This window comes from Mustelus asterias, chromosome 9 (genome assembly GCF_964213995.1).
Source record: "Mustelus asterias chromosome 9, sMusAst1.hap1.1, whole genome shotgun sequence".
In the NCBI taxonomy this organism is placed as follows: Eukaryota; Metazoa; Chordata; class Chondrichthyes; order Carcharhiniformes; family Triakidae; genus Mustelus; species Mustelus asterias.
The window spans coordinates 81893711-81909627 of record NC_135809.1 but is presented as its reverse complement, the minus strand read 5'-3'; the positions used below and the strand labels follow the sequence as shown (position 1 = coordinate 81909627).

Genomic DNA, 15917 nt, shown 5'->3' with positions numbered 1-15917 from the left:
TGCCTGACAGTGTGGTGGAAATGCAATTGAAACATTCAAAAGGCAATTAGATTGATATCTGAAAAGGAAGCATGGGCAGGGTTACAGTGAGAAGATGGAAGAATAGTCCTAAAGGCAAACTCATTTTGGGTGGCATGGTAGCACAGTGGTTAGCACTGCTGCTTCACAGCTCCAGGGACCTGGGTTCGATTCCCGGCTTGGGTCACTGTCGGTGTGGAGTTTGCACATTCTCCTCGTGTGTCTGCGTGGGTTTCCTCCGGGTGCTCCGGTTTCCTCCCACAGTCCAAAGATGTGCGGGTTAGGTTGATTGTCTATGCTAAAAAAAAAATTGCCCTTAGGTGTCCTGAGATGCGTAGGTTAGAGGGATTAGTGGGTAAATATGTAGGGATATGGGGGGTAGGGCCTGGGTGGGATTGTGGTCGGTGCAGACCCGATGGGCCGAATGGCCTCTTTCTGTACTGTAGGGTTTCTATGATTCATTTGGAGCCCTAAAGGCATTTGGAAAGCTGAATGAACTCTTTGTGCTGTGGTAATTATGTGATAACTGTCAAGAAAACTGTGGTCATGCGACAAGGTATTGCACTTCCAATCTGATCACACTTAAATAACGCACCACTGGAAGCAGTTAACACATTCTGCTACCTCAGGTTCACAATGACAATCTGTGCCTTGATGCAGAGCATTTGGAAAGCAGTGACCACCTTTGACCAACTTACAAAATGCACATCAGATAACACCAAGCTGATCATTTGGGCCAAATTGATGTTTTTTAAAGCCTGTGTTATCAGCACCTTGCCTTATGGCTGTGAAATATGGGCAGTATACAGTTGCCAGGAAATAAAACTCAATAATTTCCATCTTCACTGTCTGAGGCACACCAGGGGGATATCACAGCTGAACAAAATCACAAATGTGGTAGTCCTCTCAAAGTCAAAGCTCCTAGGTGTGTTGGCATGAATCAAACAGAGGTGGGTTCAGCATATCAGGGGAAGGTCGAGCAGTGCAGGGCAGCGTCCCCACCACTGAGCCAGAAGCTCTGGTTCGTGCACCATTCAACGGCTTATTGCCCATGGAAACAATGTTCACCATGTGGTTTAAGAAACTAATCATCAGCCTGGGAATCTTTCCACCACTTCCCCACAATTCTCCAAAGGGACAAACTTGCATGTGAAGCTATGTTAAGAAGAAAGTGGATCAGACACCCCTGGAAGATGGCCGTATGCCAAAGAACCTCTGTATGATGAGGCCGACAGAGCCAAATGATCAGTGGAGCACCCAATGTGATATGTGATATGAAGACCCTAAACATCAACCATCTCATTTGGGTGTCACCAGCTGGCGAAAGAGCAAAATGGTGATACTTCCGTGGGCTGACATGCACTATATGCCAATTAGTGGCTACAGCAGCTTGACAACAGCGGCAATACCAAAAACAGCCCACATCATCACTTGTCATCTGTGGCACTTTTTTCAGGACCTGACTCTAAAGGCTTTCCGATCCATCAGCATAGGTGCGCGAAACGAAGACAACCCACCTAAATGGACTTTTTGCTGCATGTTCATCATCTCTCGTAGATAAAAAGAGTTCAAAAGATGGTTCACAGCGCTCCATTGGTGCCCAGTTTTGAGCTGTTTGAACTAATCTGAATCAATCTCATTTAGCATAGTGGCAATGATGCACAATATGATGAAGGGAATCTCAGTGTGAAGTGGGGACTTGGTCTTCACTTAGACTGCAGTGGTCCTTCTGACCTATACTGTCATGAACAGATGCATCTATGACAGACAGCTTGATGAGGACAATATGTAGTAGGTTTTAACTTCTTGTTTTTTCCCTTACCACCTTCAGGACTCAGTCAACTCAGTCAGTTGTGCTACTACTGAGCCACTTTTGGTGATGGACATTGAAATTTCCAACCCAAAGTACAACCTTGTGTCCTTGCCACTCTCAGGACTTCTTCCAAATGGTGTTCAACATGGAGGAATACTGATTAATCAACAGAAGGAGTATGGTCGTTGGCAATCAGGAGGTTTCTTTGCTCATATTTGACCTAGTGGCATAAGACTTCATGGGGTCTAAAGTTAATGTTGAAGACTCCCAAGGCAACTCCTTGTTGACTGTGTACCACTGCTGCCACTTCTGATGGGTCTGTCCTGCTGGTGGGGTAAGACAGACCCAGAATGGTGATGGAGGAATAAAGTATAAAGTATGATTCTGCAAATGTTGACTATGTCAGTCTGTTACTTGACTAGTCTATGGGACAATTCTCACAATTTTGGCACAGATGTTAGTAAAGTTAACTCTTCAGGGTCGACAGAGCTGGGCATGCTGTTGTCATTTCCGATGCTTAGGTCAATGTTGGGTGGTCTGTATGGTTTTATTCCTTTTTGAATTTTCTGCAGCAATTTCAAAGGGCAGTTAAGAGTCAACCACATTTCCGTGGTTGACTCTTAACAGGATGGCTTTTTAACAATTTCATGGCACCGTTGCATGGAAATCCAGAATTTTTTTAATTGATGAATTTATTAATTAATTGAATTGAATTTCCGCCAGTCGCTGTGGTTGGATTTGAACCAGGTCCCCAGGACATTAACCTGTGGACCTCTGGATTGTGATTCCAGGTGACATTACCACTACACCATCGTCTCCCTACTTTCATTGTCAGAATTACAATGGGATGGGACTCAGCTCTGACCGAGCCTCAATTCCAGGATTTGAAAGTAATTTGTTTGTAAACAGTAGCCTCCCAGGCAACTACTCTGTTTCCCCTCTAGGGTGTGGAGATGCCGGCGTTGGACTGGGGTAAACACAGTAAGAAGTTTAACAACACCAGGTTAAAGTCCAACAGGTTTATTTGATAGCAAAAGCCACACAAGCTTTCGGAGCTCCAAGCCCCTTCTTCAGGTGAGTGCTCTAGGGACCAGGTGAGGTAGGTGCAGGGAGCTTTGTTGAAATAAGGTCAAAACACATTTTTCTAGTTTAGATTTTGAAGTTGGCACTTTCTATTGTCTGCGTGGAAATTAACATTTTGAGCCTAACTTCCACCTGATGTTATCACAACTTACATGATGCAGGATAAATTTGTATTTGGGCAAAGTAATTTCTCACCATCTCACCCATTTCGCTATATTCTCTGGCAATGGAAAAAGGATAGACAGACAATGTGCTTGTCCCAATTTCTGAAGTAAAGTTTCTAAGTTTAAATAAAGGAATCAGACCATGTGAACTAAGACTCGCACCAAATTCTGGCCTACCCACTCAGCTTATATCACTTTAAAGTTTATTTATTAGTGTCACAAGGTGGCTTACGTCAACACTGCAATGAAGTTACTGTGAAAATCCCCTAGTTGCCACACTCCAGCGCCTGTTTGGGTGCACTACGGGAGAATTTAGCATGGCCAATGCACCCTAACCAGCACACCTTTCGGTCTGTGGGAGGAAACCGGAGCACCCGGAGGAAACCCACACAGACACGGGAAGAACAAGCAGACTCAGCACAGACAGTGACCCAAGCCAGGAATCGAAGCCAGGTCCCTGGCGCTATGAGGCAGCAGTGCTAACCCACTGTACCGCCCCTTCAGGATCTTTTAAGCACAAAGCTGGAAAAATATTATTTGACCATTCTAAAATGATAACACTGATTAAGTCGTACCTTTTCTATGTTTTACTATTTAGAGCTTTGAGCTCTTACCAGTCTTCTATTCTTCAACACATTTACACACTAGAGTTGTAGTACTATAATGTAGTGGTCTACATCGATTAGCAGTGTACTTTGGATTTTGGTCCAATACCAAGAAGAATAAATGAGCATTAACTGGCATATTTTATTCAAAATTGAACAGCAAGGGAATAAGCAAATACAAAAGGAGCATGAAGGTGAAATGAAAACAAAAAAAATGTGAAGAAAAGCAATGGCAGTCTTCATTCTGCTTTTTGAAAATTTATATTAAATTGCAAGTTAGGAAATTAAATATTTTTCATATTTTGAACCCAGTGCCAAATGTAGCATAGGTATCTAGTGTCAAATGTAGCACAGGAGAGAAGCAGGGTAGAGCATACTCTACACTGCCTCGACCATGAAAATCAGAAGTACATCTCCAATCCCACGAAGATCATGCAATTCCTCACACCATCTTAGTGCAGTTTTTATACTTCAAAATGGGGACAATTAATCACTTGAATAAGCAACCGAACCTGATATCTTGATTTCACAGTTCAGCTTACAAAGTATTCTTTATACTTAAGATTATTTTTGCTGTCCCACCTGTAGTTACATGGGTGTAGTGGTGATGATCCACTATAGGGACGATCTACAAAGTGGTCTATGATAATCCCCATGATTGGCGGGGTCCGCTCCAGCTGCCTGTGAAATAATTCAAAGTAGAAATTACAACTTTAAAGAGTTCCTAAAAAGAATAATCATATACGTCCCTGGGTCAAGTTAACTGTCATGGAAAATGTTAAGCAATGGGATGAAGGACTTAGTAAAAGATTGCATTAAAATAAAAATCTAGTCAATGTAAAAAAGACGTGAATAGGAATAACCGGAGGTATTCTATTAAACAGGGTCAAAGTCATATGAATATTTATTCATTAATAAATTATAGCAAAAGGTTTCTCAAGCCAATTGTCACAGAATCACAAGACATGGCACAGATAAAATGAGAGATCAATGTATGTCTTCACAATAAAAATAGACCACAACCACTGACAGATGAGAAAAATTGTAACAGACCGAGTTGATAGTGATGTGTTTCTGAATGCTAGAACAAATTGTACTTGTTTAAGTAAAATAAAGACGGAGAAGAAAGAGTCCATGTCCATTCTCACAATGATGTTTCATGTCAGAAAATGAATTTCAGGTTTATTGGTATGCAAAGGTTATTTATTCCTACATAGATTGCATCAATTCTCTCCCCTCGAGTAATCATAGATTAATCATTGGATAACGGGGGTTCTAGCAACACAGAACCAATCAAAAGCACAGAATGTGGGTGAAAGGAAGTTTGGTTTCTGTTCTTTTTTTTATCTAAACCACTCTGAGTGCCATAGCACTGAGCAGAGGATGTGACATCTTCCTGTCATGGGGTAGATTACAGAGAAGAAAAAAATGGAGACAATGTCATCCTTTGTGGATCAGAAATGGAAGTTTTTTTAAAAAAATGTTTCCATGGGATATGTGCATGGTTTATCATTTATTAGTCATCATTTATTACCTATCCCTAACCAATGGGAAGATCAGGGTAAGCTGCCTTTTTGAACTACTGCTGGTCATGTGATGAAGGTTTTCTCACATAGGTAGGGTGTTCCACTTTTTGGCCCAATGATGATGAAAGAATGTGATATATTTCCAATTCAGGGTGGTGCATGCCTTGGGGGGGGGGCCTTGGGGTTTGCCCTGTTGCCCTTCACCTCAGCACGACAGGTCATGGGTTTGGAAGGTATTGTCAAAGAAGCCTTGGGAGTTGCTGTAGTGTCTCTTCTAGATGAGACATGCTACAGCCATTATTGTGCTGATCGTGGAGGGAGTGAATATTTAAAGTGGTATATGGGGTGCCAACCAAATGAGCAGCTTTGCTCTGGTTACTGTCAAGCTTTTTGAGTGCTGTAGAAACTGCACTCAAGCAGGTAAGTTTGAACTATTCTCTGACTTGTGCTTATAAATATTAGAAAAGCTTTGTGGAGTCAGGAGGTGAGTCACTTGCCTCTGATGTGCTTAAGTTTATTTATTAGTGTCACAAGTGGACTTACATTAACATTGCAATAAAGTTGTGAAAATCCCCTAGTCGCCACACTCTGACGCCTGTTCGGGTACACTGAGGGAGAATTTAGAATGGCCAGTGCACCTAAGCAGCAAGTTTTTGGATTGTGGGAGGAAACCCATGCAGACATGGAGAGAACATGCAAACTCTGCACAGACAGTGACCCAAGCCAGGAATTGAACCCAGGTCCATGGTGCTGTGAAGCAGCAGTGCTAACCACTGTGCCACCTGTGCTGTTGTAGTTACAATATGTGGCTGGTCCATTTACATTTTTTAGTCAGTGTTGGACCCCAGGACATTGATAGATTTGACAATGGATTATAAAATCATAAGAAATAGGTGGAATAGGCTTTTCAACTCATCAAGATTACTCCACCATTCAATAAGATCACGGGTGATCTGGTTGTGCCTTAACTCCAGTTTCCTGCTTGCCCCCCAAACCCTTGACTTGCTTGCCAATCAAAAATCTGTCTAACTCAGCTTTGATTATATCCAATTACTTGGCCTCCAGTCCTCTCAGTGAAAGACAATTTATATGATGAACAACAGTCTGAAAGAAGAAATTCCTCTAATTCCCCATCAATGGGAAATCTCTTATTTTCAAACTGTGCCCTCTAGTACTCGATTCGACTGGGAGGGGAAACATTCTCCCACCACCTACCTTGTCAAAACACTTCAGAATCTCATGTTTCAATAAAATCACTTCTTATTCTTCAAAAATCCAATGAGTATAGGCTCAACTAGATCAACGTTTCCTCATAAGGCAACCCCTTCAACCTAGGAATCAGCCTGGTGAACCTTCTCTGAACTCCTTCCAAATCAAAAATAGTGCTCCTCCAGGAAGGAAACCAAAACTGTACACAATACTCCAGATGTGATCACACCATTGCCTTGTACAACTGTAGCAAGACTTCCTCTACTTTTATCTTCCATCTGCCATGCAATAAGGGCCAAATTTCAATTTGCCTTCCGAATTACTTGCTGTACTTGCACACTAACTTTCTACAGTGCCTTTGAATGTCAGGGGAGGTGGTTAGATCCTCTCTTGTTGGAGATGATCATTGACGGACACGGGTGTGGCACGAATGACATTTGCCATTTATCTTTACAAGACTAAATGTTTTCCAGGTAATGCTGCACGTGAATACAAACTGCTTCAGTATCTGAGGAGTAGTGAATGCAACTGAACACTGTGCTATAATTGGTGAAGATCTCCAGGTCTGACCTCAGAATGGAGGGAAGGCCATTGATGAAACAGCTGAAGATGGTTGTGACAATGACACTGCCATGAAGAATTTCTGCAGCAATGCTCTGGGGGTGAGTTGAATAGCCTCAAACTACTGTAATAATTTTTGTTGCTCTCTGTGCAGCTCTAACTAGTGACGTGTTTTCGCAAATCCCATTCAGGTCAATTTTATTCTGGCTCTTTGATGGCATGCCCAGTCAAATGTCAAGGGCAGTACCCTCATCTCACTCTGGAACCCAGCTCTTCAGTCCATATTTGAACCAAGGCTGTAATGAGATCTGAAGCGGAGTGGGCTTGGCAGAACCCAAAATGAGCACTGGCGAACAGATTATAGGTAAGTGCTACTTAATAACACAGTAAATAACACGTTCCTTACTCATGATTGAGAGTAGGATAGGGGGCAGTAATTAGGTTGAATAAAAACAGAAAATGTTGGAAATACTCAACAAGTGTCTGGTGGCATACATGGAGAGAGAAAAACAGGGTTAACATTTCAAGTCTGTTCAGCCTGCTGAATATTTGCAGTATTTTCCTTTGTTATTGCAAATTTCTCACATCTGCAGTATTTTGCTTCATTATTAGTATCTGGATGGATTGGGTTAGTTCTGCTTTTTGTGGATTTACAAGCATAATATTTTACTTAATAACACCTTGCTCCACAAGATTAAGTTGCAGCCTGGAACTTACTTTACATTTATAATATGCAGTTTTGATAAAAACTTAGTTTGCACCTAGCAGGAGCTCAGTCACTCAACCTGTCACGTTAAGGTCTGCTCTCAGAGCATCCCAAAATTAATCTAAATGTCCCACACACTCCATTTGTCCCATATGCTCCTCTGCTTAAAATATTTATAACTTTTATTTTAAAAGATACAGTCTCTGTCTGAACCACTTGTTGCAGCAAAGTATTCCATACTCAAACAAAACCACGGTAATAAATTTACCTTAATCTCTGTCCTCATTCTCATTTTAAATCTATGACCTATTTTCATTGATTCTCCAACAAAATTGTTCTCAATGCAAAATATCAAATGCTTTCCTAACTTTCAGGTTGAAACTGATGTTTAATTCCCTTTTCATCTCTGCTGTCTGTAATGTTAAATTCATGGGGGAGATCGTCCCATTCTGCTGCGCTAATTTTTTAGGGGCTGGATTAGCATGATCCATACTGGGCATCTGACCCAGAACGCGTCTACCAGCGCCGGATTTCTTGCACCGTCAGCTCCGTGCCAGAATATGGCGCGGAGCTCCATTACCTATGCAGGGCTTAATTTAAATATATTTTAAATATAATTCATGGGCCTAGGACGGAAGTCTCCGGGCCCACTAGCCTCTTCCCCCCGCCAGGATTATTTCACTCTAGTGGGATTTACAATGACCCCCTACTTACAGGGAGCTGGTGTGCTGACCCCACTGGAGTGAAGGGTGGGGGGGGGGGCAATTGAGGCTCCCTAGAGTGTTGGGCACCGGTGGGCAGGGTGCCCCTGGGCATTGGCATCTTGGCAGTGCCAGCCTAGCCCCAGGGGGCACCTTGGCACTGCCCATCAGGCATGGGGCAGTGCCAAGGGGGTGGGGGGGGGGGTCCTGCTGCCACTCTGCAATCAGGATCAGTGGTGGTGGGAGGGAGGCCAGCGATTGGGGCTGCAGGGGTGGAGGTGAGGGGGGGGTGGTGTTAAGGCTAGGCTCAGGCATGCTTTGGGGGGGGGGGGGGGGGCCTAGCGGTCTGGCTGTGGAGTGGGGGTGAGAGGTCTCAACGCTGATAGATCGGCGCAAGCAATGGTCCACTCAGCATTATACTGCCAGCTTCCTGGGTGGGAATAGGCCCCGCCCTCTGATGTTTTACGTGATTTACGCTAGTGCATTCAGCAGTGCACATAGTGTGAGAGATTATTCTCTGAACTCGCACTGAAAAACCAGCTTGATTTACTCCAGTTTTCACACGAATTCGACACTTAGAATTTTTTGGGAGAATCGCCCCCGATATGTTGTCTTAATCTTTAGCCAGCAGCCTAGTTCTCATAGTAATTTTTAAAAAGTTAATTAGTCTATAAAAAAGCAATCAAACATCTCATACCAGCATGGCAAAATAGTTCCTATGCATCAAAAGGTGCCAGTATTGAAATCACTTAATGATGCAAATTTCTATAGCTTTAAACAATGGACAACAGATCCATAAAGGTAGTCAATTATTACAGCCAATCATTGCCAACAATCATCAAAGATGTCTTGCATGTAAATTGAAGGACAGCTCTGGCATAGTTAATAATAAGAGACATCTTTTCCTTTTTATGTTCCATAGTTGGTTCAATTTAAATGACTAATCTATTTAAGTCACTTGGTAACTAACAGCTCGTTGGGCCAAATCTCTAACATCAGAGATGACATCAAATCTCTGATAAAAGGGGATGACATTCTTTCTCAGGCACAGAAATTGATGTGTATGCCCAAGCAAACTGTAATAGAAATACAGAACCAGACAAATTGGATATGGCTTGCTTTAACTGAACATGTGCGTAGAGCATTCGAAGACATGTATCTTGGTTATTTTATTGGAATGAGAAGCACAGGAAATTGATAAATCTCACTGAAAAACATTCAACTTATTCACATACTTCATTTAAAATACACGAATTTATTGAATAATAATTTTGCCTTACTTCAATAGAAAGACTTTTAGCCCAGTTTCCACAAAAAGGTAATTCATGGGGGGGAATTTAATCCCCTGGCCAACGTGGGTAGGAGTTAAAACTTCAATAGATAATCAGAAACCTGACCGAAACCCGCCACCACCCCTGGTTTAAGGAGCTTAGGGTTGAATGACTTATCTGGTCCCAGATTTGGATCTGGAATTTAAAATATTTTAATCAGGCAGCATGCCTCAAATTTTAGCAGTTTTCATTTTATGCCCATGGGGCTGGATTTTCCATGGCTCAAATAACCAGGCAGCTGAATTAGGTTAAAATGGCCAGGATCTTGTACTGCTTGTGGGCCAGAAAAAATAGGTTCGCTTCTCTCTAGTGCCCCAAATTAATGAACTTGACCTCCCCACAACCTCCAATTTTACCTCTTCCTTTCCAATCTTTCCTAAGATCTTTAAGATTTCTCTGCCTCTCCCACTCTTCTTTATTCATTGGTGTAGCCTGGTGCTTCAGCCTCCCTGCATGGTAACCAGCCAGCCTTTCAATCTGGCTGGCTGCAGGATGAGAAATGGCAAGCAAAATTTGGAGTCAAACTGTATTAGATTTAGCATGTTCCCTATATTATCTGCAATTTTCGTGTTTCCAGCTGTACTGCCTCCCCCAACTCCTGATTCCCCCTTGCCTCCCATAAATATCAGGGTTAATGGTGTCAGCATGTGCAACAGCGTAGTAGCTGGTAAACACATTAACAGTTGCTATTATAATCCCCGAGTCACATTATTATTGAATGAGATATTGGACAGTAAAAGCTCCACTTTGATTGCAATAAAAACAAGGTCCACTAATGAATTGACCAGTGATATTAAGAAATAAACAAGAATACTGCCCTGTAAGCTGAATGATCTTTGCTATTATAATGTCTTACAATTACGTAAATTTAGCCATTTTCGAACACAAAGGGTTCGTTCATAAAAAATACCAAAATTGAATTCAAGGCAACAGTAATGGCATCACAGATGATGTACATATATCATATTCTGCACATTACAAGGTCATATCTTAATACAGGGCCAAAATTCCAAAGCATTAATAATAGTGACCAATGCATTTCAAGGTGTGATATATTCCCATTAGTTTAATACTTGGAACAATAGAACTAGGGTTTAAAACTTGGAGGGGGGGGGGGGTGCACACTGATTACAAATGCCATTTTCAAAATGTTCCAATTTTCCAATTTCCAGCAAGGCGGCAACAAGATGCATTGGCAGGAATTTTCCGGCCATTCGTGCCGGCAGGATCTTCCGGCCCCGCCAATTGCACAGGTGTAATCAACCCCATTGACAACAGCATGATCAAAAGATCCTGCCGCTGGCCACTGGCAGGCTGCCCCTGTGAAACACATGGCGGGTTGCACGGAAAGTCTTGCCCTTTGTATTCTATTGTTAGAACTTAAAACAAAGAATGGATTGACAAAAACTCTTCAATCTTTTACATAATTCGCCATATGTACTGAGAAACCACCTCAGGTAAATCCTCAAGATACCCAAATTCACAACTGGAAACAGCTAGGGCAATATTTCATACCTTTACCGACAGTTACGTAGCTCCGGGATGTAATATTTTGGTTGCTTTGGCGACTTGTATCTTTGTAGACAAAATACTAATGGCACATGTATAACACAGATGTAATTTTCCCACAGTTGAATGATATAGGTTTTTTTCATTATTCTTTCATGAATGTGGGCATTGCCGGCAAGCATTTGTTGCTGATTCCTAATTGCCCTCGAACTGAGTGGCAGTTAAGAGTCAACCACATCGCTATGGATCTGGAGTCACATGTAGGCTAGAACAGATAAGTGGAGCAGATTTCCTCCCCTAAAGGGCATTAGTGAACCAGATGGCTTTTTACAACAAATACAATGGTTTTTGATCATTAGATTTGTGACTCCAGATTTTTATTGAATTCAAATGTCACCATCTGCCGTGGCGGGATTCAAACCTGGGTCCTTAGAGCAGTACCCTGGGTCTCTCGATTATTAGTCCAGTGACAATACCACTTGTCACTATCTCCAGATTCCATAATCTATTAGTGTTTTATTGTATAATCAGTTTTTATTTTTAAAATAAATTCTGTTCACTGGAACGAACAATGACAATATCCTGGATGGGGTCTACATGGCACCTAGCACTTTGTCTCCTGAGACACTGCTGTTCTGACATGTTGAGGGACATTAATTTCACATTGTACAACCTGTGTTGCGGGTAAGGCTCCTGTGAGTGGCACTTCTCTGCTAATCCCCTTGTTACGATCTCAGCTGATATTATTACTGGACAAGTCAGATCCCAGGATGGAACTTAGCTTGATACATCCTAACATTTATTTTTTGTTCAGAATATATGGATGCACAGAATCACAGGACTACCAATGAACTTTTAACAGAAGAATAAAACAGTTATTAAATTAGAAAAGATAACAATAATACACTACTCCTTCACCCCAGCTACACCTCTACAGATATATACAGATTTGTAAGGATAACAGAAATTACAAAAGTACCCAGCCCATGTAAGCCAATAGGCAAAATGTGGTCAGATACACCACACTCTGAAACCAAGTGACAGATGCCATCCAAAACATCTTCTTTGGGTTTCTCATCAAATCCCTCGAGATGCTTGTTACACTGTAAGCCAACTGGTCTCACTGGAACTCTGATTTTCATGCAAGTGCTTCCAAACTCCACTCTCAAACAGCACGCCTTGGGATCTTTTCCCAAACAATGCCTTCACCAAGAATCCATCTCCAGGATTTCAAACTCTCCTCTCAATATTCCAACCTTTTCTCTCAGATCGCCATGTGCATTCAAGCTGTCACACAATCTCTCAATACCAAGCCAAGCCATTCAACAGAATACCGTTGCTTCATAGGTTGCATTAAGGCATTACCAAAATTCAGATTACCTCCGTTATTTGGCTCCTCACCGAGCCAACTTTAAGACTGGTTCCTGCAGCTGTCTCTTCAATTTAAAGCCCTTTCTCTGCATTTTATTTGAATTTCCCTGACTAGGACCTTGTTCAACTTCCTGTTCTTTGTTTCTTTGACTTAACTTTCTTGCTGACACATTTCTGAGATTTTTCTCTTGCTCTTTTAGGAAATCTCTCTCTACAGATCGTTGTCTTGGGTCCAGCTTTTCCTGGCGTCAGCTTACAAATAGCTCAGAAGTTCTCTCTGTCCTGGGGTGGCTCCTGGTTGCAAAAGCCTAGTTTTGATTTAAGTCCCATTTGCTTTCATGTTGTAAACCTTCATTACAATGCAAACTGAAGTCAAAAACCCTTTCAAATACAGAAACACAAAATTAAACTTACTGAAAACTATACCTTTTTGAATACAAATACTTAAAACTACCTCTGTTTCCTGACACCCTCCCTCCTGTGGAGCAGCAGTAGCCTGCAAGCAGACTTTTACTGCTCCTGCTGGTCACCTTGGCCCTTTGAGATCCAAAGTAAAGCAGCATAAGCAGTACCAATGCTGATCTGATAGATCACAAGTCCAAAGTGAAGATCAGATGTACAACCCTCAGGTTGTGAAAGTAACTTTCCAGCACTAACACTTTGAACAAAGCCTTTCACAAAATCAAGCAAGAAATCAGTTGTGGGGCTTCAGTACTTATATTTTATTTTCCAGTCATGTCTTCAGATCCCTCACAAAGATTCTCTCCTTGCTCTCGCTGATAAGTTCCAGAAACCTGGGAAATCAATGCACTCCCAATTAAATTCCAAAAGGCATGTTTATATTGTGGTAATTGAGTGAAGAACATATTGAAAGTGACAACCTGACTCTCCAGACATTTGCACGCAAGCAGCTCAACTTGCTGCAGTTTAACGTAGAAGTCGGAGCATTAGAACCAACTTCCTGATATAATCCCAAACCCATATCAGTTAAAATTCATCCCATATGAACTGGAAAATGAATTATTGGATTATCTTTCATACCAGAATATCTTTACCTCCCAAATAGGGACGTAAATTACACGTTAATGTACTGAGTTGACTAGGCAGACGATTAACTGTTCAATATTGTGCTTTCGGCCTGAGTAATTAAATGGAAATAATACGGGTACCCGAATAGGGCAGAGAAAAATGTTATCTAATTGAGAATGGATTAGAATTCGTGATAGGATCTGTTGCAAACCATCAAATCAGTTTCCAAATTACCCAAGAAAAATGAAGTGCAAAATGCCATGTGGACCACACTGTAGGAAAAAATAATTTAGTCCCATTAAGCAGAATACTTTAAAATAACTGATCATGCAATACAAAACTAAAAGATATCAAATAAAATGACTATCACTTCAGAAATTTCTAAAATTACACTGAACTTTAGAATGATAATTTCTGATCAGTACAAATGTTGTTGATATTTTACCTACAAAGATACAAGTCTCTACAGCAACCAATATTTATATTCATCTCATACCCTGGAGCAACGTGCTGTTGTTCCATGTCAGTGCTGTTACGACTTCGGGAGAGACCAATAACATTTTTTATAAAAATCCAAAATCCCAGTTATTGACTGGAAGAATGAAACCACAAGATTTCATGGTTAAAAACAATTTTTTTAAAAACCATACAATAACCAAACAACTTAAACTTTAAATAATCATCTCTACTCTAAAATCATAAATCAACACGAGTTCAACATGGATTAACAGACAAATTACAGTCAAAATATAAACTATAATTTATACACTACATGGCAGATGCAACTCAGACAGATATTAAGTGTTTCATCATAACTCAGTCACTTTATCTCAGGTGGTACCCTGGATAATGCTCATTCCACAGTAAAAAGTCTCACAACATCAGGTTAAAGTCCAACAGGTGTATTTGGTAGCACAAACCTCTCGCTTTCGGAGCACTGCTCCTTCATCAGGTGGGTAAGAAGCAGCGCTCTGAAAGCTGGCGCCTTGTGCTACCAAATAAACCTGTTGGACTTTAACCTGGTGTTGTGAGACTTCTTACTGTGTTTGCCCCAGTCCAACGCCGGCATCTCCACATCAATGCTCATTCCACCAGATCTGTTGCAGTGCCAACAGCACATATTTGTTGGTGAAATTTAATTCAGCAAGAACACTATTGAATTAAGTTGATAGCAAACAATACTGCAAACTTTTCCTATAATATAATTTAGTTCCTGAAAAGTGAAGTGCTTCTAACCTATACCCAAAATCCAACTTTATGACCAAAAGATTGCAGATTCTTAAATTCACATCTACACTTTTAAAAAGCAAGATCTTTAATGCAATAAAACATTGACATTTCTCAAAACATCTATTCTGTGTATGTAAGATCATAAAAATCTCATACATATCAAGTTTGTGCAACCTTTAACCAGTACTTTGATTGATGTAACAAGTTATACACAAATATTTTTTGAGGGATTGGGAACATGTTTTTTCTCGGCCCCATCCTTTCAAATTCCCCTCTTTCTTGCATCTTGCAATGAAGATGCAGACTACTTTTGAGATAAAATTCCACGGGGCAGGCAAGCCCTCCAGTATCTGACCTTGGTAACCATCGTTCATGAATGCGCAGTTGAACAGTGAATACTGACATTCTATTCAACAGCACAGGGCACCATATCACAGCAAAACCCTGTCAATACCTCACATGTACATGCATACATTTTCAGCAGGAGTCACCAGGAGCACAACACTGGCTGATTGTTATCATGAAACCAATTGTAACACCCTAATGGTTATACTGCAAATTGTTCTGTTTCTTTTGCGAAATCGCATGTTCGATTGAAAAATATATATTATGCTCCACAGAATTACTATATAAACCTCAAGTAATTGGAACATGAGTATCACAAAATCATTCAACCTTTCATGAACCTCCATTCCCAAAATTTAGGAATTGTGAAACCAGTTGAATAGTTTTAGCCTAACCATGCTCACTGCAGCTCTGCCAGTACAAAACTCAAGACAGTACCCACACTTTACCTGCCAGACATGAAAGCCAAGTTAGTCCGGTATGCACATGATAGTGTGATAGTGCCGACAGGGGTTCCAACCATTCCAACCCGTACAGTCTGAAAACCTGAGAGACAGAGAGAGAGAGAAATGGAAATGGTTTCAAGATTAATGCTGCATTACAATTTAAGGTTTGTCAGAACTGAGAGTACTTTAAGCTCTAACAGTTTTTAGGTAAGGCAGGGAAAGGAAAAAACAAAAGGGAAAATCTTCGACAGAGTGGAAGGCAAGAGATTA

The 15917-nt window shown here is 41.1% G+C and overlaps 1 protein-coding gene across 12 annotated transcripts in view; it reads right to left on the bottom strand.

Annotated features, from left to right (window-relative positions):
- The window catches only part of atg13 (ATG13 autophagy related 13 homolog (S. cerevisiae)), an 86088-nt gene that overhangs the window by 49150 nt on the left and 21021 nt on the right, over nt 1-15917 (bottom strand). For 6 of the 12 annotated variants that reach the window (XM_078220437.1, XM_078220429.1, XM_078220434.1 and 3 more), the window contains 2 exons: nt 15651-15747; nt 4266-4364 (listed from right to left, as the gene is read on the bottom strand). In XM_078220437.1, the coding sequence (XP_078076563.1) occupies nt 4266-4364; nt 15651-15747 (196 nt within the window). The remainder of the gene's footprint in view (nt 1-4265; nt 4365-15650; nt 15748-15917) is intronic. The other 6 variants (XM_078220440.1, XM_078220433.1, XM_078220438.1 and 3 more) reach the window with 1 other exon arrangement.